This window comes from Trematomus bernacchii, unplaced genomic scaffold (genome assembly GCF_902827165.1).
Source record: "Trematomus bernacchii unplaced genomic scaffold, fTreBer1.1, whole genome shotgun sequence".
Lineage (NCBI taxonomy): Eukaryota > Metazoa > Chordata > Actinopteri > Perciformes > Nototheniidae > Trematomus > Trematomus bernacchii.
Window position 1 is genome coordinate 77501 of NW_022987843.1, and position 26889 is coordinate 104389.

Sequence of the window (26889 nt, forward strand, 5' to 3'; positions counted from 1 at the left end):
CGTTTTATTTTGAGAACAGCCTTGCTAGCTTGGCTACGAACTAGCATTTCTTGTTTGTCAACAGCTGTAGAGCTAACTGTGTAAATCAGTTACATTCTGATTAAACACAGAGGGCTAAGATGGATGACTGCTTTATATCTGAAAGATGTGCCAACAGAAATGTGTTGAACTACCTTTCCGCCATTACAGCATTTAACAGTGATGTTTGTACTGTAGAAGTTGTTAGTTTATTATTTTTTAATTATTTAATTATTTGCTTGCTGTTTGTAATATTATATGGATTTATTTTAATGATTTTTCCAAATTTGTAATTCTTTGTGTTTTTTTTCAAGTAATAAAATATTAAATTATATTACATTTTTTATGGAAAGTATATTGGGAACATGGTGATTTTTAACCTTGCTTAAAAATATGTATGAATCTCATAAGGAAATGATCTTATCTGCAATTATCTAATTGACATGCAAGAACCACATTCATACAAGAAAGGGAACCAGACAAAGGAAATGTCCTCAAAATAAGTGACAAAGTAAAAATGTATATGCTAAATAAATATATTAAATATAAATATAAGTACTTTATATGAGATCTTCCTTATCTTCCTAAATCTCTACTGTTTCTCTGTGCATTTTAATAAAGATTAAACACTTGCATATGTAATATACCTGATATTTTCCCCTCTATTTTAGATCTTCCTAAATCTCTCCAGTTCCCCTGTGCATTTGAACACAGATGAACCCTTTTTAGGTGTAATATATGTAATATGTCCCCCTCTTTCCCCCACAGTCACCACTACTTTAAGTACTGCAAGGTGTCGGCTCTGGCCCTTCTGAAGATGGTGATGCACGCGCGGTCGGGGGGGAACCTGGAGGTTATGGGTCTGATGCTGGGGAAGGTAGACGGAGAGACCATGATGATTATGGACAGCTTCGCGCTGCCGGTGGAGGGAACAGAAACACGCGTCAACGCTCAGGCTGCGGCGTACGAGTACATGGCCGCGTACATCGAGAACGCTAAACAGGTGGGAGGAAGAGGCATTCATTCTGTTCAGTTACGGTGTTTAAAAACATATTTTTGGGGCGTATTTCTTTCAATTATTCAGGGAAATCTACTTTAATGTTTTCTATGTGGAGAACGCAAAACAGGTCGGACACATTTCATGATGAGAGAGGGGGAAACATCTGCATTCATTCTGTTCAGTTACGGTGTTTAAAACCATATTTTTTGGGCCAATTAAATTCAAATTGTTTAATTAAATCTACTTTAATGTTTGCAATGTGGATTAGACTGCACCGATATGAGTGTTAAGCCCATACATGTGACGCTTTAACACTGGGAGCTACTGCTTTATTATGCTTTGTTGTATTAAGAGATACAAGAGACTTTATTCTGCAGCACATCCAGAACATGGAGGAATGACACGAAGGGGTTGAAAAGCAGGTCAGACAGATTTCATGATTTAGAGATGATGAGAGAGGAGGAAGCACAACATCTGCATTCATTCTGTTCAGTTACGTTGTTTTCAATTTAAAAAATGTAGCCAATTAAATTAATTAATGAACCTTAATGTTTGCAATGTGGACTAGACTGCACCTATATGAGTGTTCAAGCCCTTAAAGGAGACGCTTTATACAGTTTGGTACCAATAACACTGGGAGCTACTGCTTTATTATCCTTTGGTGTATAAAATATACAAAAGGCTTTATCTGTAAGCAGTGCAGTACATAGAGGAATGAATGAGATGTGTTATTAGGCCTTCTTGGGATACCGTCTTGTAATGCTGGTTTTGTAATGGTGGAATGAAATGGGGATCATTTTGCAGCACTAATTGTTTCACGGGTTCATCCCCTGTGTTAAATATCCCTGTGTGTTTACCTTCTGTCATAGTAAATATGTGCTTTTTAATTTAATTGTGTTGACATATGATCTCTCTATTGAATTAGGGCTTCAACGTATGATTACTTTATAGATTATTGCCAATTATTTATAAGTCTAGTTTGAAGTAGCACATTTCCAGAAAAAGAGAACACAAACCCCTTCAGTCAACACAATGCAATAAAAACATGTGATTTGTACGTTGATTATATTTACCGCTGTGCTTCCTGTGCGTCAGGTGGGCCGTCTGGAGAACGCTATTGGCTGGTACCACAGTCACCCTGGATACGGATGCTGGCTCTCAGGAATCGACGTCAGCACTCAGATGCTCAACCAGCAGTTCCAGGAGCCCTTTGTGGCCGTCGTGGTGAGGGAAACGCCTATTATACTATTTTAGGCATTTATTATAGGTCTCTGATAAATACAAATATATAAAAAACATGTCTATGAAGTGTTATGTATGTTATGTATGTATAAACAGACATTAAAAAAAGTGCATTTTTCATGATAGGAGACATTTTTTATTTCATCTCCCTAATCCTTGATATGTGTGATGGAGGACTTTCCCTCTCCATGCAGCATGTTGTGTGTTTACACTTCATGCTGCGAGGCCGCGGGCGACTGTAATGAAGTGTGTGTTCTCACACTCTGACAGCCCAGTTCAGAGTGCTGGTGGGCAAATGGAGCGCTCCCTGGAGATTACTGTGACCTCTGACCTCTGTTTCCCTTTTCTACTGTATCTCAGATTGACCCCACCCGCACCATTTCTGCAGGGAAAGTCAACCTGGGCGCCTTTCAGGACCTACCCCAAGGTACATGCATTACTGATTCAAGGCTTTATTGGTCATTTGAACATACAGTGATGTGAGTGACGAGCCATGGAGCTGACTGAGCAAAGCTGTCACAAGGCAACAGGGGGTTTAGGGTCAGGGTTAGGGTCAGGGTTTGGGTTAGGAGAATAGGGTTAGGGGTAGGGTTAGGAGAATAGGGTTAGGGTTAGGAGAATAGGGTTAGGGGTAGGGTTAGGAGAATAGGGTTAGGGTTAGGGTTAGGAGAATAGGGTTAGGGTTAGGGTTAGGAGAATAGGGTTAGGGTTAGGAGAATAGGGTTAGGAGAATAGGGTAGGAGAATAGGGTTAGGAGGAATAAGGAGAATAGGGTAGGAGAATAGGGTTAGGGTTAGGAGGAATAGGGTAGGAGAATAGTGTTAGGGTTAGGGTTAGGAGAATAGGGTTAGGTAGGTAGGAGAATAGGGGTTAGAAGGGTTAGGTAGAAGGTTAGGAGAATAGGGTTAGGGTTAGGAGAATATTCAATCATATTCTTGATTGTTTCCACTTGTTTTTTTACTAGATAATTCCATACGTGTTCTTTTATAGTTTTGATGTCTTCAGTGCTAATCTACAATGTAGAAAATAATTAAAATAAATAAAAACCTTCCAATGAGCAGGTGTGTCCAAACTTTTGACTGGTACTGTATATATATATATATATATATATACACATCATATAAAAATGTAATATAATGGTACACACAGCGGACATAAGTTAATGTTTATATATGTATATTATACAATAGCTATGTGAATATATTTTATTTGTATTTTAAGTGAATTTCTCCGTCACAGATTCTCTAATCGTTCCATATCCTAATGCATAATCCAGAATAAATACTCTTATAATTGCCTGTTTATCACATTAGATTACCCATTATAATGACTGTAATAGTAATGATGTGTTTGTGGTACAGTTTGTTGTTATTTACCTGCATTTGTTTGTGTTGTCAGGGGTACAAACCCCCGGATGAGGGACCCTCAGAGTACCAGACCATCCCCTTAAACAAGATCGAAGACTTCGGGGTTCACTGTAAACAGTATGTATTGATATATTCTACTCGCCTCTTTTAGCAGTTAAGTCCTGGTGAACCTTCACTTTGATACTCTCCATGTTACACAGGTTTATAACCTGCATTTCATTACAATGTGTGCAGGTTTATTCAAAATGTGACTGTAATAACTATAGAGAATCCACTGTGTAGTTATTATCTTCTCTCTAAACCTTTACAGTGTGTTATCTCTAAACCTTTACAGTGTGTTATCTCTAAACCTTTACAGTGTGTTCTCTCTAAACCTTTACAGTGTGTTATCTCTAAACCTTTACAGTGTGTTCTCTATAAACCTTTACAGTGTGTTCTCTATAAACCTTTACAGTGTGTTATCTCTAACCTTTACAGTGTGTTATCTCTAAACCTTTACAGTGTGTTCTCTCTCTAAACCTTTACAGTGTGTTCTCTATAAACCTTTACAGTGTGTTCTCTATAAACCTTTACAGTGTGTTATCTATAAACCTTTACAGTGTGTTCTCTATAAACCTTTACAGTGTGTTCTCTATAAACCTTTACAGTGTGTTATCTCTAAACCTTTACAGTGTGTTCTCTATAAACCTTTACAGTGTGTTCTCTATAAACCTTTACAGTGTGTTATCTATAAACCTTTACAGTGTGTTCTCTATAAACCTTTACAGTGTGTTCTCTATAAACCTTTACAGTGTGTTATCTCTAAACCTTTACAGTGTGTTCTCTATAAACCTTTACAGTGTGTTCTCTATAAACCTTTACAGTGTGTTATCTCTAGTTATTTAGCGTGTCTTCTCTATAAACCTTTACAGTGTGCTATCTCTAAACCTTTACAGTGTGTTATCTCTAGTTATTTAGCGTGTCTTCTCTATAAACCTTTACAGTGTGTTCTCTATAAACCTTTACAGTGTGTTATCTCTAAACCTTTACAGTGTGTTCTCTATAGACCTTTACAGTGTGTTCTCTCTAAACCTTTACAGTGTGCTATCTCTAGTTATTTAGCGTGTCTTCTCTATAAACCTTTACAGTGTGCTATCTCTAAACCTTTACAGTGTCTTCTCTCTAAACCTTTACAGTGTGTTATCTCTAAACCTTTACAGTGTGTTATCTCTAGTTATCTAGCGTGTCTTCTCTCTAAACTCTGCGTGTTTCCCTGCAGGTATTACGCTCTGGAGGTCACCTACTTCAAGTCGTCTCTGGACAGGAAGCTTTTGGAGTTGCTCTGGAATAAGTACTGGGTGAACACGCTCAGCTCCTCCAGCCTCCTGACGGTACGGAGCTTCAAACGCTGCTAATTGTTGGACATGTTGATTAATGGTTAATTATTGCTCTATAACTCATGCAGACGTGCGCTGAGTCGTGGTGACTCAGTGATTAATTACACAGAGCCGCTGTTTGTTGCTTTAGGTAATAAGCCTCATGTAGAGAGAGAGGAGGTACAGTGAGTGTTGGAGGGGTTTATTAGGGGATTAAAGATGTGATTCATCGTCACAGGAGAGACGGGGAGAGCAGAGGGTGAAACACAGCTTACAGGGTTTATCGGGTTAGTTAGGAGACTTTATGATGACCTTAATTAGGGTTAGTTAGGAGACTTTATGATGACCTTAATTAGGGTTAGTTAGGAGACTTTATGATGACCTTAATTAGGGTTAGTTAGGAGACTTTATGATGACCTTAATTAGGGTTAGTTAGGAGACTTTATGATGACCTTAATTAGGGTTAGTTAGGAGACTTTATGATGACCTTAATTAGGATTATTTGTTTGCTTTACACTGAAAATAGTGTCGAGTAAAAGATGTGTCCAATCTGTGATACAGTTGTTTTATTAACTAAAGGTAAGGTTAATTGTTTTTAGAGATTAGTAGTGCTATTTAAGAGTTGAAAGGCATGTTAATTAATATATATAATAATAATTAATCTGATTTATTTTAATCTATATTTTAGTTAGAGTTAGGGTTCATAATCATCAGTAAAATACAATCAGGATTTACATGAAAATAAAAAATGTAAATCTGTATAAGCCTAATATTGGCTTCTGAATTGAATGTAAGGTGAAGGGATCCCAAGTGTCTTTCAATGTTATGTTAAGAATTTAAAGGATTTGTGGAGTACATTTGATCATATACGTCCACACACCCCCCTGTAGAGATTAAGTGATCCCAATGTTATTTTAAGAAATTAAAGGTTTGTTTTATTATTATTGGAGTTAATTTGATCATATTTTACATATTATATTTATTTAAAATGGGCACAGAGCATTTGAACATGTGGGAGGTTGCAAACATCACTATATGTGTGTCATATAAGTGCAGCTATTTTGTCCCAAGACGGTAAATGTTGATATTCCTCAAACCCCCCCCCCCGTAGAGATTGAAGCTCATTGTGTCTGCAGTCACTTTGTGTCTCTCTAAACACGAGGTTATCCAAACAGCTCCTCCTCTGCGTCACTTTGTGATGAAGATGAATTGACTTCCTGTCAGGGTGTGTGTGTGTGTGTGTGTGTGTGTGTGTGTGTGTGTGTGTGATAAACTCACATCTGTCCACAAATACACAGTTTTTGTGTAGTTTCAGTGATTCACTTAAGTTTAAATGTGGTTTAATAACATGATATATTAACGTGTGTGTGTGTGTGCAGAACTCTGACTACACCACAGGTCAGGTGTTTGACCTCTCAGAGAAGTTGGAGCAGTCGGAGGCTCAGCTCGGGCGCGGCAGCTTCATGTTGGGCCTGGACACGCACGACAGGAAGTCAGAGGACAAACTGGCCAAAGCAACACGCGACAGGTGAGAGTCATTATTATTATTCATTATTAAAAGAGCTTTCATTCCCCATGATTACTGTCTGTTTGTAGATGATAAAACATTTATTCATCTATTTATTATTATTTGTTACTACCTCTGTAAAGCGACTTTGAGCACCTGTAAAAGCGCTTACAAAATAAATGTATTATAATTTTGTTTGTTTTCTGCTCTAGTTGTTGATGTTTAACTTTAATTGATAAGATGCTCAGTGTTTCCCCTACCGTTGTCTTGGAGGGGCTGCACCCCGCCAACGGAGCCCCGCGCCCCCCCTGAAATTCAAGGTGTTTTAATATATATATATATATAGATATATATATATATATATATATATATATATATATAGCACCAAATTGCAACTAATCTCTATCTACTGGCACTCTTCACATTGAACATGTGCTCTTTTATTAAATAAACTAAACGCTTTCATTGTAAGTTGTGAGTTTAGTGTTTTTGACCCAAAGAAACACTGATGCCTTAATCAATAATCCACAGCTCCTCTCTCTGCTCCAGAGGCTTTAAAAAAATATATATCCAAATGCCACAATGCCAAATGATATGAGGCTCTGATGTGAGGCTCTGATATGAGGCTCTGATGTGAGGCTCTGATGTGAGGCTCTGATATTAGGCTCTGATATGAGGCTCTGATATTAGGCTCTGATATTAGGCTCTGATATTAGGCTCTGATATTAGGCTCTGATATGAGGCTCTGATATGAGGCTCTGATATGAGGCTCTGATATTAGGCTCTGATGTGAGGCTCTGATATTAGGCTCTGATATTAGGCTCTGATATTAGGCTCTGATATTAGGCTCTGATATGAGGCTCTGATGTGAGGCTCTGATATTAGGCTCTGATATTAGGCTCTGATATGAGGCTCTGATATGAGGCTCTGATATTAGGCTCTGATATTAGGCTCTGATATTAGGCTCTGATATGAGGCTCTGATATGAGGCTCTGATGTGAGGCTCTGATGTGAGGCTCTGATATTAGGCTCTGATGTGAGGCTCTGATATTAGGCTCTGATATTAGGCTCTGATATGAGGCTCTGATGTGAGGCTCTGATATGAGGCTCTGATATGAGGCTCTGATATGAGGCTCTGATATGAGGCTCTGATATGAGGCTCTGATATGAGGCTCTGATATGAGGCTCTGATATGAGGCTCTGATATTAGGCTCTGATATGAGGCTCTGATATTAGGCTCTGATATTAGGCTCTGATATTAGGCTCTGATATTAGGCTCTGATATGAGGCTCTGATGTTAGGCTCTGATATGAGGCTCTGATATGAGGCTCTGATATGAGGCTCTGATAGTGAGGCTCTGATATTAGGCTCTGATATTAGGCTCTGATGTGAGGCTCTGATGTGAGGCTCTGATATTAGGCTCTGATGTGAGGCTCTGATGTGAGGCTCTGATATTAGGCTCTGATATGAGGCTCTGATGTGAGGCTCTGATGTGAGGCTCTGATGTGAGGCTCTGATGTGAGGCTCTGATGTGAGGCTCTGATGTGAGGCTCTGATGTGAGGCTCTGATATTAGGCTCTGATATTAGGCTCTGATATTAGGCTCTGATGTGAGGCTCTGATGTGAGGCTCTGATATGAGGCTCTGATGTGAGGCTCTGATGTGAGGCTCTGATATGAGGCTCTGATGTGAGGCTCTGATGTGAGGCTCTGATATGAGGCTCTGATGTGAGGCTCTGATGTGAGGCTCTGATGTGAGGCTCTGATATGAGGCTCTGATATGAGGCTCTGATGTGAGGCTCTGATGTGAGGCTCTGATATTAGGCTCTGATGTGAGGCTCTGATATTAGGCTCTGATATTAGGCTCTGATATTAGGCTCTGATGTGAGGCTCTGATGTGAGGCTCTGATATTAGGCTCTGATATGAGGCTCTGATATTAGGCTCTGATGTGAGGCTCTGATGTGAGGCTCTGATATTAGGCTCTGATATGAGGCTCTGATATTAGGCTCTGATGTGAGGCTCTGATGTGAGGCTCTGATATTAGGCTCTGATGTGAGGCTCTGATATTAGGCTCTGATGTGAGGCTCTGATATTAGGCTCTGATGTGAGGCTCTGATGTGAGGCTCTGATGTTAGGCTCTGATATGAGGCTCTGATATGAGGCTCTGATATTAGGCTCTGATATGAGGCTCTGATATTAGGCTCTGATATGAGGCTCTGATATTAGGCTCTGATGTGAGGCTCTGATGTGAGGCTCTGATGTGAGGCTCTGATATTAGGCTCTGATATGAGGCTCTGATGTGAGGCTCTGATATGAGGCTCTGATGTGAGGCTCTGATGTGAGGCTCTGATGTGAGGCTCTGATGTGAGGCTCTGATATTAGGCTCTGATATGAGGCTCTGATATTAGGCTCTGATATTAGGCTCTGATATTAGGCTCTGATATTAGGCTCTGATATTAGGCTCTGATGTGAGGCTCTGATATTAGGCTCTGATATGAGGCTCTGATGTTAGGCTCTGATATGAGGCTCTGATATTAGGCTCTGATGTGAGGCTCTGATGTGAGGCTCTGATGTGAGGCTCTGATGTGAGGCTCTGATATTAGGCTCTGATATTAGGCTCTGATGTGAGGCTCTGATATTAGGCTCTGATATTAGGCTCTGATGTGAGGCTCTGATGTGAGGCTCTGATGTTAGGCTCTGATGTGAGGCTCTGATATTAGGCTCTGATATTAGGCTCTGATGTGAGGCTCTGATATTAGGCCCTGATATTAGGCTCTGATATTAGGCTCTGATGTTAGGCTCTGATGTTAGGCTCTGATGTTAGGCTCTGATATGAGGCTCTGATGTGAGGCTCTGATGTTAGGCTCTGATATGAGGCTCTGATATTAGGCTCTGATATTAGGCTCTGATATTAGGCTCTGATGTGAGGCTCTGATATTAGGCTCTGATATGAGGCTCTGATATTAGGCTCTGATATTAGGCTCTGATATGAGGCTCTGATATTAGGCTCTGATGTTAGGCTCTGATATGAGGCTCTGATATGAGGCTCTGATATGAGGCTCTGATATGAGGCTCTGATGTGAGGCTCTGATGTTAGGCTCTGATATGAGGCTCTGATATGAGGCTCTGATATGAGGCTCTGATGTGAGGCTCTGATGTTAGGCTCTGATATGAGGCTCTGATATGAGGCTCTGATATTAGGTTCTGATGTGAGGCTCTGATATTAGGCTCTGATGTGAGGCTCTGATGTTAGGCTCTGATATGAGGCTCTGATATGAGGCTCTGATGTTAGGCTCTGATATGAGGCTCTGATGTTAGGCTCTGATATGAGGCTCTGATGTGAGGCTCTGATGTGAGGCTCTGATATTAGGTTCTGATATGAGGCTCTGATATGAGGCTCTGATGTGAGGCTCTGATGTTAGGCTCTGATATGAGGCTCTGATGTGAGGCTCTGATATTAGGTTCTGATATGAGGCTCTGATATGAGGCTCTGATATTAGGTTCTGATGTGAGGCTCTGATATTAGGCTCTGATGTGAGGCTCTGATATTAGGTTCTGATGTGAGGCTCTGATATGAGGCTCTGATATTAGGCTCTGATATGAGGCTCTGATATTAGGCTCTGATATGAGGCTCTGATATGAGGCTCTGATATTAGGCTCTGATGTGAGGCTCTGATATGAGGCTCTGATATGAGGCTCTGATATTAGGCTCTGATGTGAGGCTCTGATATGAGGCTCTGATATTAGGCTCTGACACTTATGACAAACTTATCTCGTGCCCTCATTGGTCATGTGCGCGTTCGTGTGTGTTGGAGGAGGGGCTCTGTGAGGAAGTCTGAAGGAAGGGGCAGATTTGTTCCGGTTGTGTATTTTTAAATTCTAGCGCACTCGAGCTGGTTTCTCCATTCTTACCTACCCCACCTTTAAGAGGTTAAATGCTGGTTTTGATAATTTACTGGGATTTATTTCAGAATTGTATTATTTATTTAGTTTGGTCAGAGTGCATTAAAGGTCATCAGTAAAAACAATAATGTTATTTTTGTAATAAGTGAATGAATCGTGTGTTTCAGGTCTGTTTATCTTCATGTAACCAGGAGACCCTCATAGGGGTTACACATGTCTTCAATGACAGATCCAGATGAGAAACAGGAACATATGGATGATCTTTTGTAATAACTGAATGAATCCTGTGTTTTAGCTGCAAGACGACGATCGAGGCGATTCACGGCCTGATGTCTCAGGTGATTAAAGATAAACTCTTCAACCAGGTCAACACGTCTGCTAACTAAGAACTGATCCAGAGCCAGCAGCTGATCCAGATCAATACGTCTGCTAACTGATCCAGAACCAGCAGCTGATCCAGATCAATACGTCTGCTAACTGATCCAGAACCAGCAGCTGACCCCCTCTGAAGACCTGGTTCCTGTTCAGCACTCATGTCTAAATGCCCGGGTAGGATTATCTGTGGTTTCTGTTTTGAGATTAGGATTATCTGTGGTTTCTGTTTTGAGATTAGGATTATCTGTGGTTTCTGTTTTGAGATTAGGATTATCTGTGGTTTCTGTTTTGAGATTAGGATTAGCTAAACTTTGAAAACAGTGAAAATTCATGCAAGAAAAATAAAAAAAGTAAAACTGCTATTTGTCTTTATTTCATTCTCTTGAAAGAAAACATTTGCTGTTTAGTTTCCTATAATAAACGCTGTGATATTGAAGGTGGACGTGTGTGTGTGTGTGTGTGTGGAAACCTCTACTGCTTTAAATCCTCTTTATGCTCATATCTGGATTTATTACTTTCTTATTTAGCAAATCCTCACTGAGTGTCAAACTGCTGCTTCCTTATCCACTAAATGCTGTTCTTTATTTTTACTCTATTTTTAGCCATTTTTACTTTATTCTTAAAGGGCCCATGTCATGGCCATTTCCACTGATCATAATTACATTGTTGAGGTATACTAAAATAGATTTATACTGTGCAATTTTCCAAACTCACATTGGTTTCTCATACAGCATCTCTGTCAAGCATGTGTATTCAGCAGTATTCACTCTCTCCACTAAACGACTCGTTGGAGCTCTTGCCCCCCCCTCCCTGTGAGCCTAGTGTGCTCCGATTGGTCAGCTCGGCCACTCTGTTCTGATTAGTCAACCACCAGAGAGGCTCCGCCCATGTCTAACAGTGCTTTTAACGGCTGCTCTCAGCGGAACATCAGTCTTATAATGGCGTCGGTACAGCCGTATATTTTATACGCTAACTAACCGAACTGTACCTACAACTGTTGTTATAGAAGAGTGTGACGGCCCCAGGGCCTTTGTCTTACGATGGGGTGGAGCTGAAGAGGCTAATCAGCGCGATCACGGACACCTGGCCGGAGCCGAGGTGCTAGCCAGCTGCCCGGAGTCACACGGCGGCCCCTCTCTCTCTCCAAAGCGGCTCGGCGATCCTCTCCTCTCAACCACCTATCTCTGCATTTACCACAATAAATGTGCCGTGGTTTTGTAAACTCGTGTATGTCTCCTTGTCTTTCCGTTGTGGCCTACGAGCCGGTCATAACAAAGAGTAAGTTATTTTTACCTGTAATAAACTACTACTGTTTGATGAGAAATCAAATCATGGTTTGCTATATATGAATGATATGTTATAGGAGCAAATAATTCAGGGAAGAAAGGATAGGCCTACTAAGTATTTCCATTGAACTTTATTTTTAGAAATGTACAAAATGAACGTAAATATACATATATACACAGTATATCGTCAATTACTCCCCGTTGTCGGCATCTTGCCTGGGCGCAGCCGGGGCTTTTTAGGACGAGGCCTCAGTGTGGTTGTCCAGTCATGTATTGTCCGGCAGGATCTGGCTGGACGAAATCAAATGCAAATCACAAAATATTAGAGAAACTTAGTTGTTTTAGATTCGTTAGTAGTAGTTGAGGTAGGAGTGTGGATCTATCTAATCCATCTAATGAACAGCTTGCCTGCTAATATGCTAACCTAGCTTTGTTTACCTTGGTAGCTAACACGATATGAACGTTAGCTCGGAGGAACGGCAACTATAATGTAGAGTAATAAAACTACTATGAACAAAAGCTAGTGGTTCATATTAGGCTAGCAATAACGTGTTTATAATTGCAATCTTATACGGGTAGTCTGCCAAGTTCGGTCATACAATGTTTCCCGCTAGCATGTGTAGCTAGCCTCGTTAGCTATACATGCTATCAGTCCTTTGGGGGTCTGTGAGCGGGCAAAGAGAGGGGATTTTCTCCGAGCTAATATGAACATTAGCTCCGAGGAACGGCAACTATAATGGAGTGTAATAAAACTACTATGAACAAAAGCTAGTGGTTCATATTAGGCTAGCAATAACGTGTTTATAATTGCAATCTTATACGGGTAGTCTGCTACGTTCGCCCGGAGTATACTGTCTATGAGTATTTGGTGTGTGAATGCAGACATTCTCCTGCTATGAGATACATGTATGTAAGGCCATCTGCTGATATTAGAGTTGATATGGAAACGCTAGCAACTTAGTTAGCACAGTTAGCACTGGCTTAGCAGTCCGAAACATGTTTACACATTTAACCAGTCGTGGTAGATACCTTGTTTGATAAATACACAAATAACAATGCAAACTTACAGGTTGTGTACCAGAATCTTCCCCTGCTCCAAACGGTCCAATCAAACTAGGAATAGCATCGTCCTTCAGTTTCAAATGCTGTGCATATCCGGCCTCAAACTGGGCAATGTTTTGGAAGCTTTCGTCTGTGAAATGCCGCGCACACAGTAACGTTCTTCGAACCTCTCAAGGAACAGTGTTAAAAAGAAATTTCAACCACTGACTTCGTGGTGGTTCTTCCGTCGGTAGGACAAACAGCTCAGATTTCTCCTCACATTTCAGGAAACAGGTCCTTGGCAGTGGCATGACTGGATCGATTGTGAACTGAACCAGAGCTTCCAACAGTAAATGTTAGGCTGGCAGAGGGTGCGGCCAGCGCCGCTGGGTGTGACCATAGCTCTTCCGGATTGGTCCATTTCGTTCCGGGTACCGCATGACATCAGGCGGTACCCGGAAGAATCAAATGGGCAGTGACGTATCTCCAACGAGGCGTTTTGGGGAGGTCTTCTCTGTGTTAGAGTTTTACTCGCTACAGGGTGTACTTTGAGGGTTTTGACTCCGCACACCGTTTACATGCATAAAAACATTCATAACACAAGGGGACGGGTAATAACCGGAACAGCATGACATGGGAGCTTTAACATTTCCAATTTCCACTCGACATTTGGTCTTTATCGAAATCTCCCCTATTTCTTTACAATTAGCTCCTTTTTGGGTTTAGCACTATTTTAAAGGGAATACTTTAGCACTATTTTAAAGGGAATACTTTAGCACTATTTTAAAGGGAATACTTTAGCACTATTTTAAAGGGAATACTTTAGCACTATTTTAAAGGCACTATTTTAAAGGGAATACTTTAGCACTATTTTAAAGGGAATACTTTAGCACTTACACCTACTTTGAAGTCAAAGGAGTGTTGATGCTCCATCATGTTGAACATACACCGTGGCTGTGTTTTCCCGTCTGCTTTCTACTCCATTTTGATCTTTATTCTCAACATGTGGACTGAATAAATCTCCCTCCCCTCGTTTTTTATAACCCTTCTGTAGAAAAAGGGTAATTCTCCATGTAGAGTTATTTAAATCTTGATACTTTAACTTTATTCTGATGCCGATTCTTTACCCAAAGTAAGTTTTTCACTTTCCTTGTACCTCCTTTTTCTAAAGTCAAACAAGAGAGGGCTTGTTCTGCAACATTGTCTCTCCCTCGATGCTTGTTTCTCCCGAACATTTGAACACATCGTGGTGCATTAAGGCGTCACTCAGTGGCAGCAGCAGCAGCATTACATAATGGAACAACAAACCCTGTCCTCTGCAGAGACTCAGAGGTGTGTGTGTGTGTGTGTGTGTGTGTGTGTGTGTGTGTGTGTGTGTGTGTGTGTGTGTGTGTGTGTGTGTGTGTGTGTGTGTGTGTGTGTGTGTGTGTGTGTGTGTGTGTGTGTGTGTGTGTGTGTGTGTGTGATACAGTGCAGATACAGCCTCACACTGGAGGCCATTCACTGTCGATGTTCTGCTCTTCATCTCTGCAGAGAAACACCAACGCGGCTGCTGTCCGTTCTCATTTAGCTGGCATTGTAATGGCTGAATGTATATTTTTGATGTCGTGTTTCGCAGTAGAAATCATCCCGAGGGAAAAGGGTCTGTTTTCTGTCCCGTGCATGAGACCTGGCACCTCGTTCTATAATGATTTTTATATATATCTGATCTTTATGTCCTGCAGCGCTTTAGGAAACATATTAGATTATATGTCTTTTTGATTTAACAATATCTTTATTCCGTTTTTCATTTTTTACAACAATGACATCCACAAATACAGATATTAACAATGAGTGAATGAATGAGTTGGCGATCCATGCTTAATATACAACATTTTAATACTTATACGTAACCAACCAAGCGGCAAAAAAACAAAGACACACCAGGTGACCAAAAGAAATGTAATTAAATAACTGACAAGAAATAAAAAATGAATCAATTAAAATAATCAAATGCATTTAAAGACAAACATAAGGCACTCAGCAATACATCCATTTCTAATATTTACTTTGGAATACCACCGTTTCTCAAACTCTCCTTTTTATATTAGATTATATTTCATGTATTTGAAAATAGGGGTTTTTCTACTGAATAGCTCGGCCAGATATTTAAATACATTACATGCTTGACTGTGTGAAGTATTCAGAGTACGCACTTTTAAAGTTGATTTGAGGAATCAGCGGACACATTGAACTCGTTGCACATGTAAATATTGTGATTATCACCAGATGGACATTAGTATGCACGACTTAAAGTGGGATAGGAACATTTATGTAGAGTCAAATCGTGGGCAGCCAAAATAAATCTTGTATATTTCAGCTCAACATGAAGACATTAATATTTAAAAAGCCTGCGGAGGAATGCAGATCTGAAGGATAGAGCAGATTGATGAGGCTGCTGATTAATAGCTGTACATTATTAGGATCTAATGAGCAGATCTGGAGTGTTTTGTTATGCCCTCAGAGGGACTCAACCCCCCAAAAAACACACTTCCTCTCCGCCATGTGCTCCTGCATAAACGCTCCCCCTCTCTTACAGGAAACCAGGTCTCGACATCATCTAGATTAACACTGCAGGGGTCACTGAGGGAGGGGGTCCTGTGAGGGTCCTGTGAGGGTCCTGTGAGGCCTCTGGAAGATACTCAGAAATGCAGAAAATAATCACATAATGTCTTCAAAATGCAGCTTTCAGGCTCTAATAAGGGCGTTTCTGTGTTAAAAATCAACTTAAAGTGAATTATTGGGCCGTTTAAAGACTTCCAATGGACTTTTAACACTTCAAATGTTTCCCTATTTCTGACAAACCATTAACTTAAAAAAGAACCTGCAGATTAATATATTTTGTAAGTAATTGCAGCATATAGCTCATTTTTAAATGTGTTATTCCTATTACCTTCTGTGTACTCTTACCTGTCCCATCCTGTTATTCAATCTTATCCCTGCTTTAACACCTGTATTAACCTACAGGAATTAGCAAAGGTTTATCTAATTGTATCTTAAATAAATATCTGATTACAATGGTAACGTACAAAGACACCAGTTCCCAAATAGTGCATAACTGGTCTGTTTTTTAATACATACATGTAAAATAGTCTAAAAAGTGTGTAACACCCTTGTTGAATTATTGTCTTAACCTGTAGTAACTCGTGTATATATTTACATAAGTATTTCCCCTAAAAACGGTAACATTTATTCATGTTTTGCATCAAGAATCTGATGATCTCACTCTTCTGGTTTTTACAGTGAATCCTGTCACCCGTCAGATTCTGTGACCTTTACGTCGCTTTACGTCATCTCCATGGCAACATCAAACACAACACCTGACTCGTGGTTTAGCTAGCATCTAGTTAGCATTTCACCATGTCCTGGTTCTGGAAACATTTTGACATTATATTTACCTTTGTCTGGCTTTACGCACTTATTAACCAAACTAGATTGCTTATTTTTTACTCTCTGTATCGTATGACAGTGATGAAGTACCGGTCTCTGGAGAGGAGCTAGTCCGCTAGCCTTTAGCTCTTTATCAATCAGAGCCTCATCAGGTGAGGAACACACACACACACACACACACACACACACACACACACACACACACACACACACACACACACACACACACACACACACACATATAATTTTAATGAGAGAGTTCCTCAAATGAATGACAAAATATTAAGAAAGTGTATTATTATTATCTTTATTATTGTTTTGTATTATTTTTCATATATTAACTAATTGAGAATTTAGGACATTATTTGTAGATTTTATTTCATTATCCTAACATTTTAAGTCTTTATTTTTATTATTTCAACATGTTATTATTTTTAGATATTAAGTCTTTATTTTCTGGTATTCATTTACCATTTTTTGTTTACAGTGAATCCTGTCACCCGTCAGATTCTGTGACCTTTACGTCGCTTTACGTCATCTCCATGGCAACATCAAACACAACACCTGACTCGTTTTTTTACAGCAGTTTAGCTAGCATCTAGTTAGCATTTCACCCTGTTCTGGTCCTGGAGACGTTTAAACATTACATTTTGACGTCCTCTTCGTTGACGCATTTTTCAGGTTAGTTTTCCATCTTATTTTGTATTGTGTCCGTCTGTTGGTAGAGTCTGTGGAGAGGAGCTAGTCCGTTAGCCTTTAGCTGTTTATCGATCAGAGCCTCATCAGGTGAGGAACACACACACACACACACACACACACACACACACACACATACACACACACACACACACACACACACATCATTTTAATGAGAGAGTTCCTCAAATGAATGACAACATATTAAGAAAGTGTATTATTATTATTTGTATTATTGTTTTGTATTATTTTTGATATATTAACTAATTATTTTGAGAATTTAGGGCATTATTTGTAGATTTGATTTCATTATCTTAACATTTTAAGTCTTTATTTTGATATTATTTTAACATGTTATTATTTTTAGATATCAAGTCTTTATTTTTTTGGTATTCCATTTACCATTTCTGAGGCAAGATTATATTTTTTACCAGCTCTTTTTCCATCTTGTCCTGGTGAAAACGGGCTTCCATGATTTAAAATGATGTTTATTTGTTAAGTATAATGAATTGTGCCATCTCATGTCAGGTCAGGATAATAAACGACCCCCTGAATGAAAGGGCCAGCTGACCTTTAGCCTCTTAGCATGTTTCCTGGACAATAGTGATCTATATAAACCATCAATTACCCCTCAATGTGATTTGACATGAGCTTTAGAGTCCTGCACAGGGCTAATCTTCACCTGTCATTATGGTTATGACTACTGAAGGTAATGTGGCATTTTAAAACATATTTTCTAAGGAGTGTGTGTTTACCTGCCAGGTCTTTTTGTGTGTTTTCTCTGCAGCGTCTGCTGAACGCTCGGCTGCTTCTGAAAGGTTTCTTTCTGACAGGAGACACGATGGTGCGTCTCACCGTGGATCTCATCGCTAAATCTAGAAACCACTTCAAAAAGAAAAGAGGCCTTTCCTTCCCAGAGTACCTGAGGACGCTCACACACCTCCACTTCTTCAGCAAGAACATCGAGGACATAGTAAGAGCTTCAACTCTAGATTATCTTCCTCAGAGGAAGTAACTCAGTACCTCGGTGGAAGTCTTTCAAAAACAAACTCAAAACACATTTGTACAATTTAGCCGTTTAGGAAGTGAACTCCTGCTCTGCTGCACGCTCTCATTTCAACCTGTCCTCTGATTGGGTGTTTTCATTATCCTCCTTTTAATGCACCATTTCATCGTTGTACCTTTGATCTAAATGTATTTTGTATATGTCTAGTATATGCTACTTTTAGTTTGTATGTCTTTTACTGGTAACTGTATGCTGTGTGATATCAATGATCTGTGACATGTCTATGAACTGCACTTATTGTATGAAAGGTGCTAATAAAGATTAGTATTATTATTTACTCAAGTACTGTACTTAAGTACAATTTTGAGATACTTGTACTTTACTTGAGTATTTCCATGTTATGCCACTTCATACTTTTACTCAAGTACAAGATCTGAGTACTTCTACTTTTACTCAAGTACAAGATCTGAGTACTTCTACTTTTACTCAAGTACAGTGAGTACTTCTACTTTTACTCAAGTACAGTGAGTACTTCTACTTTTACTCAAGTACAAGATCTGAGTACTTCTACTTTTACTCAAGTACAAGATCTGAGTACTTCTACTTTTACTCAAGTACAATATCTGAGTACTTCTACTTTTACTCAAGTACAAGATCTGAGTACTTCTACTTTTACTCTAGTACAAGATCTGAGTACTTCTACTTTTACTCAAGTACAGTGAGTACTTCTACTTTTACTCAAGTACAGTGAGTACTTCTACTTTTACTCAAGTACAAGATCTGAGTACTTCTACTTTTACTCAAGTACAAGATCTGAGTACTTCTACTTTTACTCAAGTACAGTGAGTACTTCTACTTTTACTCAAGTACAGTGAGTACTTCTACTTTTACTCAAGTACAGTGAGTACTTCTACTTTTACTCAAGTACAAGATCTGAGTACTTCTACTTTTACTCAAGTACAATATCTGAGTACTTCTACTTTTACTCAAGTACAAGATCTGAGTACTTCTACTTTTACTCTAGTACAAGATCTGAGTACTTCTACTTTTACTCAAGTACAGTGAGTACTTCTACTTTTACTCAAGTACAAGATCTGAGTACTTCTACTTTTACTCAAGTACAAGATCTGAGTACTTCTACTTTTACTCAAGTACAGTGAGTACTTCTACTTTTACTCAAGTACAGTGAGTACTTCTACTTTTACTCAAGTACAAGATCTGAGTACTTCTACTTTTACTCAAGTACCAGATCTGAGTACTTCTACTTTTACTCAAGTACAAGATCTGAGTACTTCTACTTTTACTCAAGTACCAGATCTGAGTACTTCTACTTTTACTCAAGTACAAGATCTGAGTACTTCTACTTTTACTCAAGTACAAGATCTGAGTACTTCTACTTTTACTCAAGTACCAGATCTGAGTACTTCTACTTTTACTCAAGTACAGTGAGTACTTCTACTTTTACTCAAGTACAGTGAGTACTTCTCCTCCTCCTTGTTTCAGGGGGATCTCTCGATGTGTAGAAACCTCACCGTTCTCTACCTGTACGATAATCACATCTCACACATCTGCAACCTGGCCTTCGCCTGCAACCTCACACACCTGTACCTGCAGAACAACCACCTCACACACATGGACAACCTGCACAACCTGCAGAGGCTCAACAAACTGTGAGTACACACACCTGGACATGAACAACCACCTCACACACCTGTACCTGCAGAGCAACCACCTTACACACCTGTACCTGCAGAGCAACCACCTCACACACCTGTACCTGTAGAGCAACCACCTCACACACCTGTACCTGCAGAGCAACCACCTCACACACATGGACAACCTGCACAACCTGCAGAGGCTCAACAAACTGTGAGTACACACACCTGGACATGAACAACCACCTCACACACCTGTACCTGCAGAGCAACCACCTCACACACCTGTACCTGTAGAGCAACCACCTCACACACCTGTACCTGTAGAGCAACCACCTCACACACCTGTACCTGTAGAGCAACCACCTCACACACCACTGTACCTGTAGAGCACCACCTCAAACACCTGTACCTGCAGAGCAACCACCTCACACACCTGTTACCTGCAGAGCAACCACCTCACACACCTGTACCTGCAGAGCAACCACCTCACACACCTGTACCTGCAGAGCAACCACCTCACACACCTGTACCTGCAGAGGCTCAACAAACTGAGTACACACACCTTAAAGGGACTGTTCATGTAGTCTTGTACTTGTATGAGGTTGTACTCTCAGTGTGTTCTCTGGAGCAGATGCAGTGTGTATGAGGTTGTACTCTCAGTGTGTATGAGGTTGTACTCTCAGTGTGTATGAGGTTGTACTCTCAGTGTGTATGAGGTTGTACTCTCAGTGTGTATGAGGTTGTACTCTCAGTGTGTATGAGGTTGTACTCTCAGTGTGTATGAGGTTGTACTCTCAGTGTGTAATGAGGTTGTACTCTCAGTGTGTATGAGGTTGTACTCTCAGTGTGTATGAGGTTGTACTCTCAGTGTGTAGAAACAGAAAGGAAACGTAGTATTGACTCCTAATCTGTATCAGTTTCATGTATGCTATATCTGAAGTGTTTTCTCTTCTTTATCCTAACACTGTCTTTTCTCCAGGGAACTGAATATGTTATCAAAACACCACAAACTTACCAATCAATCAAGGCCATTTCTGTCTCTTTGACTAAATCTCAGAGGTAAATCTCAGAGCTCCCAGAGGACAGAGACAAAGCTAGAATAGGATGCATTGCTGCAGAATCAATACGTTACTGATAATACCTGTACATTATTAATATATCTAAAATAGGGGTTTTAATAGCAGGACTTTGACTTGCAAGCGAGTACAGTATAGCTTGTTGTAGGATGGGAGTACTCACTGGTGTCTCCTCAGGTATCTCGGAGGGAACAGGATCTTGGTGGTTGAAGGTTTGGAGAATCTTCCAGATCTGAGCGAGCTTCACCTGGAGAACCAGAGGCTGCACCCGGGGGAGAAGCTGCTCCTCGACCCCATGACCCTCCTCTGCCTCGCTGTGAGAACTATCTTTATTTTGATGTTATTGTAACATGTCATTATTTTTTAGATGTTAAGTTTTTCTTTTGAGGAATTATTATAAACAATGTAGAGTTCCTGCACTTTGTAAATGTGCCGTTTGAGAAGCAGGAGAAGCAGGAGAAGCAGGAGAAGCAGGAGGAGCAGGAGGAGCAGGTCTGACTTCGGACCGACAGAACAACAGCTCATTCTGTTCGGTGTGTTTTCTACGTTCTGGATAATAAACAACAACATCTTCTCTGCACAGGAATCTCTTTGCGTCCTAAACATCAACAACAACAACATCGATGACATCAGAGACCTGACGGTGCTGAAGGAGCTCCGACATTTCTCTGCTGCGGACAACAGACTAAACAATCTGGAGGTAAACACAAATATCTCTACTTAACCCAGAGGTGAGACTGAATGTACACGATGTACACGATGTACACGATGTACACGATGTACACGATGTACACGATGTACACGATGTGCACGATGTGCACGATGTGCACGATGTGCACGATGTGCACGATGTGCACGATGTGCACGATGTGCACGATGTACACGATGTACACGATGTACACGCACGATGTACACGATGTACACGATGTACACGATGTGCACGATGTACACGATGTACACGATGTACACGATGTGCACGATGTGCACGATGTACACGATGTACACGATGTACACGATGTACACGATGTGCACGATGTGCACGATGTGCACGATGTGCACGATGTACACGATGTGCACGATGTGCACGATGTGCACGATGTGCACGATGTACACGATGTACACGATGTACACGATGTGCACGATGTACACGATGTACACGATGTGCACGATGTGCACGATGTACACGATGTACACGATGTACACGATGTGCACGATGTACACGATGTACACGATGTGCACGATGTGCACGATGTGCACGATGTGCACGATGTGCACGATGTACACGATGTCACGATGCGCACGATGCGCACGATGCGCACGATGCGCACGATGCGCACGATGCGCACGATGCGCACGATGCGCACAATGTACACAATGTGCACAATGTGCACATTGTGCACATTGTGTACATTGTGCACAATGTACATAATGTACACAATGTACACAATGCACACAATGTACACAATGTACACAATGTACACAATGTGCACAATGTGTACATTGTGTACATTGTGCACAATGTACATAATGTACACAATGTACACAATGCACACAATGTACACAATGTACACAATGCACACAATGTACACAATGTACATTGTGCACAATGTACATTGTGTACATTGTGCACAATGTACATTGTGTACATTGTGTGCATTGTGTACACAATGCACACAATGTACACAATGTACACAATGCACACAATGTACACAATGTACATTGTGCACAAATGTACATAATGTAGCACAATGTAGCCATGCAGCACAATGTAGCACAATGCACACATGTACACAATGTACACAATGTACACATGTACACAATGTACACAATGTACATAATGTACACAATGTACACAATGTACATTGTGCACAATGTACATAATGTACACAATGTACACAATGCACACAATGTACACAATGTACACAATGTACATAATGTACACAATGTACACAATGTACATAATGTACACAATGTACACAATGTGCACATATTTTATTCCATCAAATATCAATGTAAATACTGCAATAATAATAATACATTTAATTTCCAAGCGCTCTTCCAGGTGCTCAAAGACGCTTTGCAGTGAAAACGAGATCAAATAGAATAAACAATTATTAAAACAGCAACACAACATCATTCACAAATTAAAAGAAACAAACTATCTAAAGATATACTAACTCTGGATGGCATTCATTTGGCCTCCAGTGAGACTGTGAGGAACCTTGGTGTTCCAGTGAGACTGTGAGGAACCTTGGTGTTCCAGTGAGACTGTGAGGAACCTTGGTGTTCCAGTGAGACTGTGAGGAACCTTGGTGTTCCAGTGAGACTGTGAGGAACCTTGGTTTTCCAGTGAGACTGTGAGGAACCTTGGTGTTCCAGTGAGACTGTAAGGAACCTTGGTGTTCCAGTGAGACTGTGAGGACCTTGGTGTTCCAGTGAGACTGTGAGGAACCTTGGTGTTCCAGTGAGACTGTAAGGAACCTTGGTGTTCCAGTGAGACTGTGAGGAACCTTGGTGTTCCAGTGAGACTGTGAGGAACCTTGGTGTTCCAGTGAGACTGTGAGGAACCTTGGTGTTCCAGTGAGACTGTGAGGAACCTTGGTGTTCCAGTGAGACTGTAAGGAACCTTGGTGTTCCAGTGAGACTGTGAGGAACCTTGGTGTTCCAGTGAGACTGTGAGGAACCTTGGTTGTCCAGTGAACTGTGAGGACCTTGGTGTTCCAGTGAGACTGTGAGGAACCTTGGTGTTCCAGTGCGACTGTGAGGAACCTTGGTGTTCCAGTGAGACTGTGAGGAACCTTGGTGTTCCAGTGAGACTGTGAGGAACCTTGGTGTTCCAGTGAGACTGTGAGGAACCTTGGTGTTCCAGTGAGACTGTGAGGAACCTTGGTGTTCCAGTGAGACTGTGAGGAACCTTGGTGTTCCAGTGAGACTGTGAGGAACCTTGGTGTTCCAGTGAGACTGTTGAGGAACCTTGGTGTTCCAGTGAGACTGTGAGGAACCTTGGTGTTCCAGTGAGACTGTGAGGAACCTTGGTGTTCCAGTGAGACTGTAGGAACCTTGGTGTTCCAGTGAGACTGTGAGGAACCTTGGTGTTCCAGTGAGACTGTGAGGAACCTTGGTGTTCCAGTGAGACTGTAAGGAACCTTGGTGTTCCAGTGAGACTGTGAGAACCTTGGTGTTCCAGTGAGACTGTGAGGAACCTTGGTGTTCCAGTGAGACTGTGAGGAACCTTGGTGTTCCAGTGAGACTGTAAGGAACCTTGGTGTTCCAGTGAGACTGTGAGGAACCTTGGTGTTCCAGTGAGACTGTGAGGAACCTTGGTGTTCCAGTGAGACTGTGAGGAACCTTGGTGTTCCAGTGAGACTGTGAGGAACCTTGGTGTTCCAGTGAGACTGTGAGGAACCTTGGTGTTCCAGTGAGACTGTGAGGAACCTTGGTGTTCCAGTGAGACTGTGAGGAACCTTGGTGTTCCAGTGAGACTGTGAACCTTGGTGTTCCAGTGAGACTGTGAGGAACCTTGGTGTTCCAGTGAGACTGTGAGGAACCTTGGTGTTCCAGTGAGACTGTGAGGAACCTTGGTGTTCCAGTGAGACTGTGAGGAACCTTGGTGTTCCAGTGAGACTGTGAGGAACCTTGGTGTTCCAGTGAGACTGTGGAACCTTGGTGTTCCGTGAGACTGTGAGGAACCTTGGTGTTCCAGTGAGACTGTGAGGAACCTTGGTGTTCCAGTGAGACTGTGAGGAACCTTGGTGTTCCAGTGAGACTGTGAGGAACCTTGGTGTTCCAGTGAGACTGTGAGGAACCTTGGTGTTCCAGTGAGACGCCCACATAACTCAATCTAAAGGACCTTACTTTCATCTACGCAACATTGCAAAGATCAGGCATATCTTGCCTCCAAACGATGCAGAGAAACTAGTCCATGCATTTGTCATCATAATGAAGTGCTTTGAGCGGTTAGTCAAATTATTCATCACCTCCTCCCTCCCTGAATCTCTGGACCCCCAGTTTGCCTACAGAGCAAACAGGTCCACAGACGACGCCATAGCCCTCACCCTCCACACTGCCCTCTCACACCTGGACCCGAAGAACAGGAACACATATGTGAGAATGCTGTTCATTGACTACAGTTCAGCATTCAACACCATTGTGCCCTCCAAGCTGGCCATCAAGCTCAGAGACCTCGGGCTCAACAGCGCCCTCTGTGACTGGATCCTGAACTTCCTGACGGGCAGACCCCAGGCAGTGCGGGTGGGAAACATCACATCCTCCACCCTGATTCTAAACACCGGTGCCCCTCAAGGCTGCGTGCTCAGCCCTCTCCTCTACTCCCTGTTCACCCACGACTGCGTGGCCACACACAGCTCCAACACCATCGTGAAGTTTGCTGATGACACGACCGTCATCGGCCAGATCACAGACGATGACGAGACGGCGTACAGAGAGGAGGTCGAAAACCTGACATCTTGGTGCCAGGAGAACAACCTCCATCTCAACATCAGCAAAACAAAGGAGCTGATTGTGGACTAACAGGAAGCACAGAGAGAGGGACACGCCCCCATCGCCATCAATGGGACTACGGTGGAGAGAGTCAGCAGCTTTCAGGTTCCTTGGGTCCACATCACTGAGGACCTGACATGGTCTCTTCACACCACCACCATCACCAAGAAAGCTCGACAGCGGCTCTTCTTCCTCCGCAGGCTGAGGAGGTTCAAAATGGATTCCAGGATACTCTGCAACTTCTACAGGTGCACCATAGAGAGCATCCTCACTGGCAGCATGACGGCCTGGTACAGCAGCTGCACCGACCTCGATCGTAAGGCTTTACAGAGGGTGGTGAAAACTGCACAGCACATCACCAGGACGGAGCTGCCATCCATGGAGGACCTTTACTCCCAGCGGCTCAGGAAGAAATCACTACGGATTATCAAAGACCCCCATCACCCCAGCCACAAACTGTTCTTTCTGTTGCCGTCTGGCAGACGTTACCGCAGCAATCCGGGCAAGGACAAGAGATTCGGAGACAGTTTCTTCCCGCGGCAGTGAGACTGTTAAACAATTGAACTGTTGAAACAACTTCAAACATTCAACTGCTACTCAGTAGTATGTATCTAATACCTAATATATATATCATTCCAATAACTTGTATATAGACTCATACTGCACTATTCCACATCATAACTTTATTTCATTTTTATAACTATTATTATTTTTGTATTGCTCTTGCTCTTATTGTTATTATGTTATGTTATTATGTTGCATTGTTGGAGAAGCCTGTGACATAAGATTTTCAACTGCATAATTACTCTGTAGCTATGTCAGATTGACAATAAAGAACCTTGAACCTTGAACCTTGAACCTTGTTACTTCAAGGCTGGATTATTGTAACTCTTTATTATCAGGGTGTACCAAGAAGTCAGTGAAGTCTCTTCAGCTGATTCAAAATGCTGCAGCTCGTGTACTAACCAGAGTTAGGAAAAGGGACCACATTACTCCTGCTCTGGCTGCCTTACACTGGCTCCCTGAAGAACACAGGATAGCATTTACAACTCTTCTTCTCGCCTACAAAGCCCTTAATGGGCAGGCGCCATCTTACCTTAAATAACTCATTATACCCTACTGGCCTACTAGGGCACTGCGTTCCTAGAATGCAGGGTTGTTGGTTGTTCCTAGAGTCTCTGAAAGTACAATGGGAGCCAGAGCCTTTTCTTATCAAGCTCCACTTTTGTGGAATCAGCTTCCAGTTTGTGTTCGGGCGGCAGACACCCTATCTGTTTTTAAGAGTGCGCTGAAGACCTTCCTTTTTGATAAAGCTTATAGTTGATACAATAATCTAATAAGAGTGCATTGACGTAGACACGTTGTGCCTCTTCACCTATACATCTTAGTTCTTACTCTTTTCCCTCACTGATGGTATGTCATCTGGTTGTG

General features: G+C 41.4%; 2 protein-coding genes across 2 annotated transcripts in view; both read left to right on the plus strand.

Annotated features, from left to right (window-relative positions):
* The window catches only part of cops5 (COP9 signalosome subunit 5), an 11488-nt gene extending 360 nt beyond the window's left edge, over positions 1–11128 (plus strand). Inside the window, 8 exon segments of the mRNA XM_034112883.1 lie at positions 787–1021; positions 2114–2242; positions 2621–2668; positions 2670–2687; positions 3659–3744; positions 4886–4997; positions 6362–6510; positions 10687–11128. Of these exon segments, the coding sequence (XP_033968774.1) occupies positions 787–1021; positions 2114–2242; positions 2621–2668; positions 2670–2687; positions 3659–3744; positions 4886–4997; positions 6362–6510; positions 10687–10777 (868 nt within the window). The 3' untranslated portion in view covers positions 10778–11128.
* A 5278-nt stretch (positions 11129–16406) lies between these two features.
* On the plus strand, positions 16407–21682 carry ppp1r42 (protein phosphatase 1, regulatory subunit 42). The gene is made up of 6 exons (XM_034112878.1): positions 16407–16674; positions 17010–17203; positions 18006–18191; positions 19728–19894; positions 21136–21274; positions 21542–21682. The coding sequence occupies exons 3-6, from the start codon at positions 18060–18062 to the stop codon at positions 21680–21682; spliced, it is 579 nt and encodes a 192-aa protein (XP_033968769.1). The 5' UTR covers positions 16407–16674; positions 17010–17203; positions 18006–18059.
* Positions 21683–26889: the final 5207 nt, after the last annotated feature.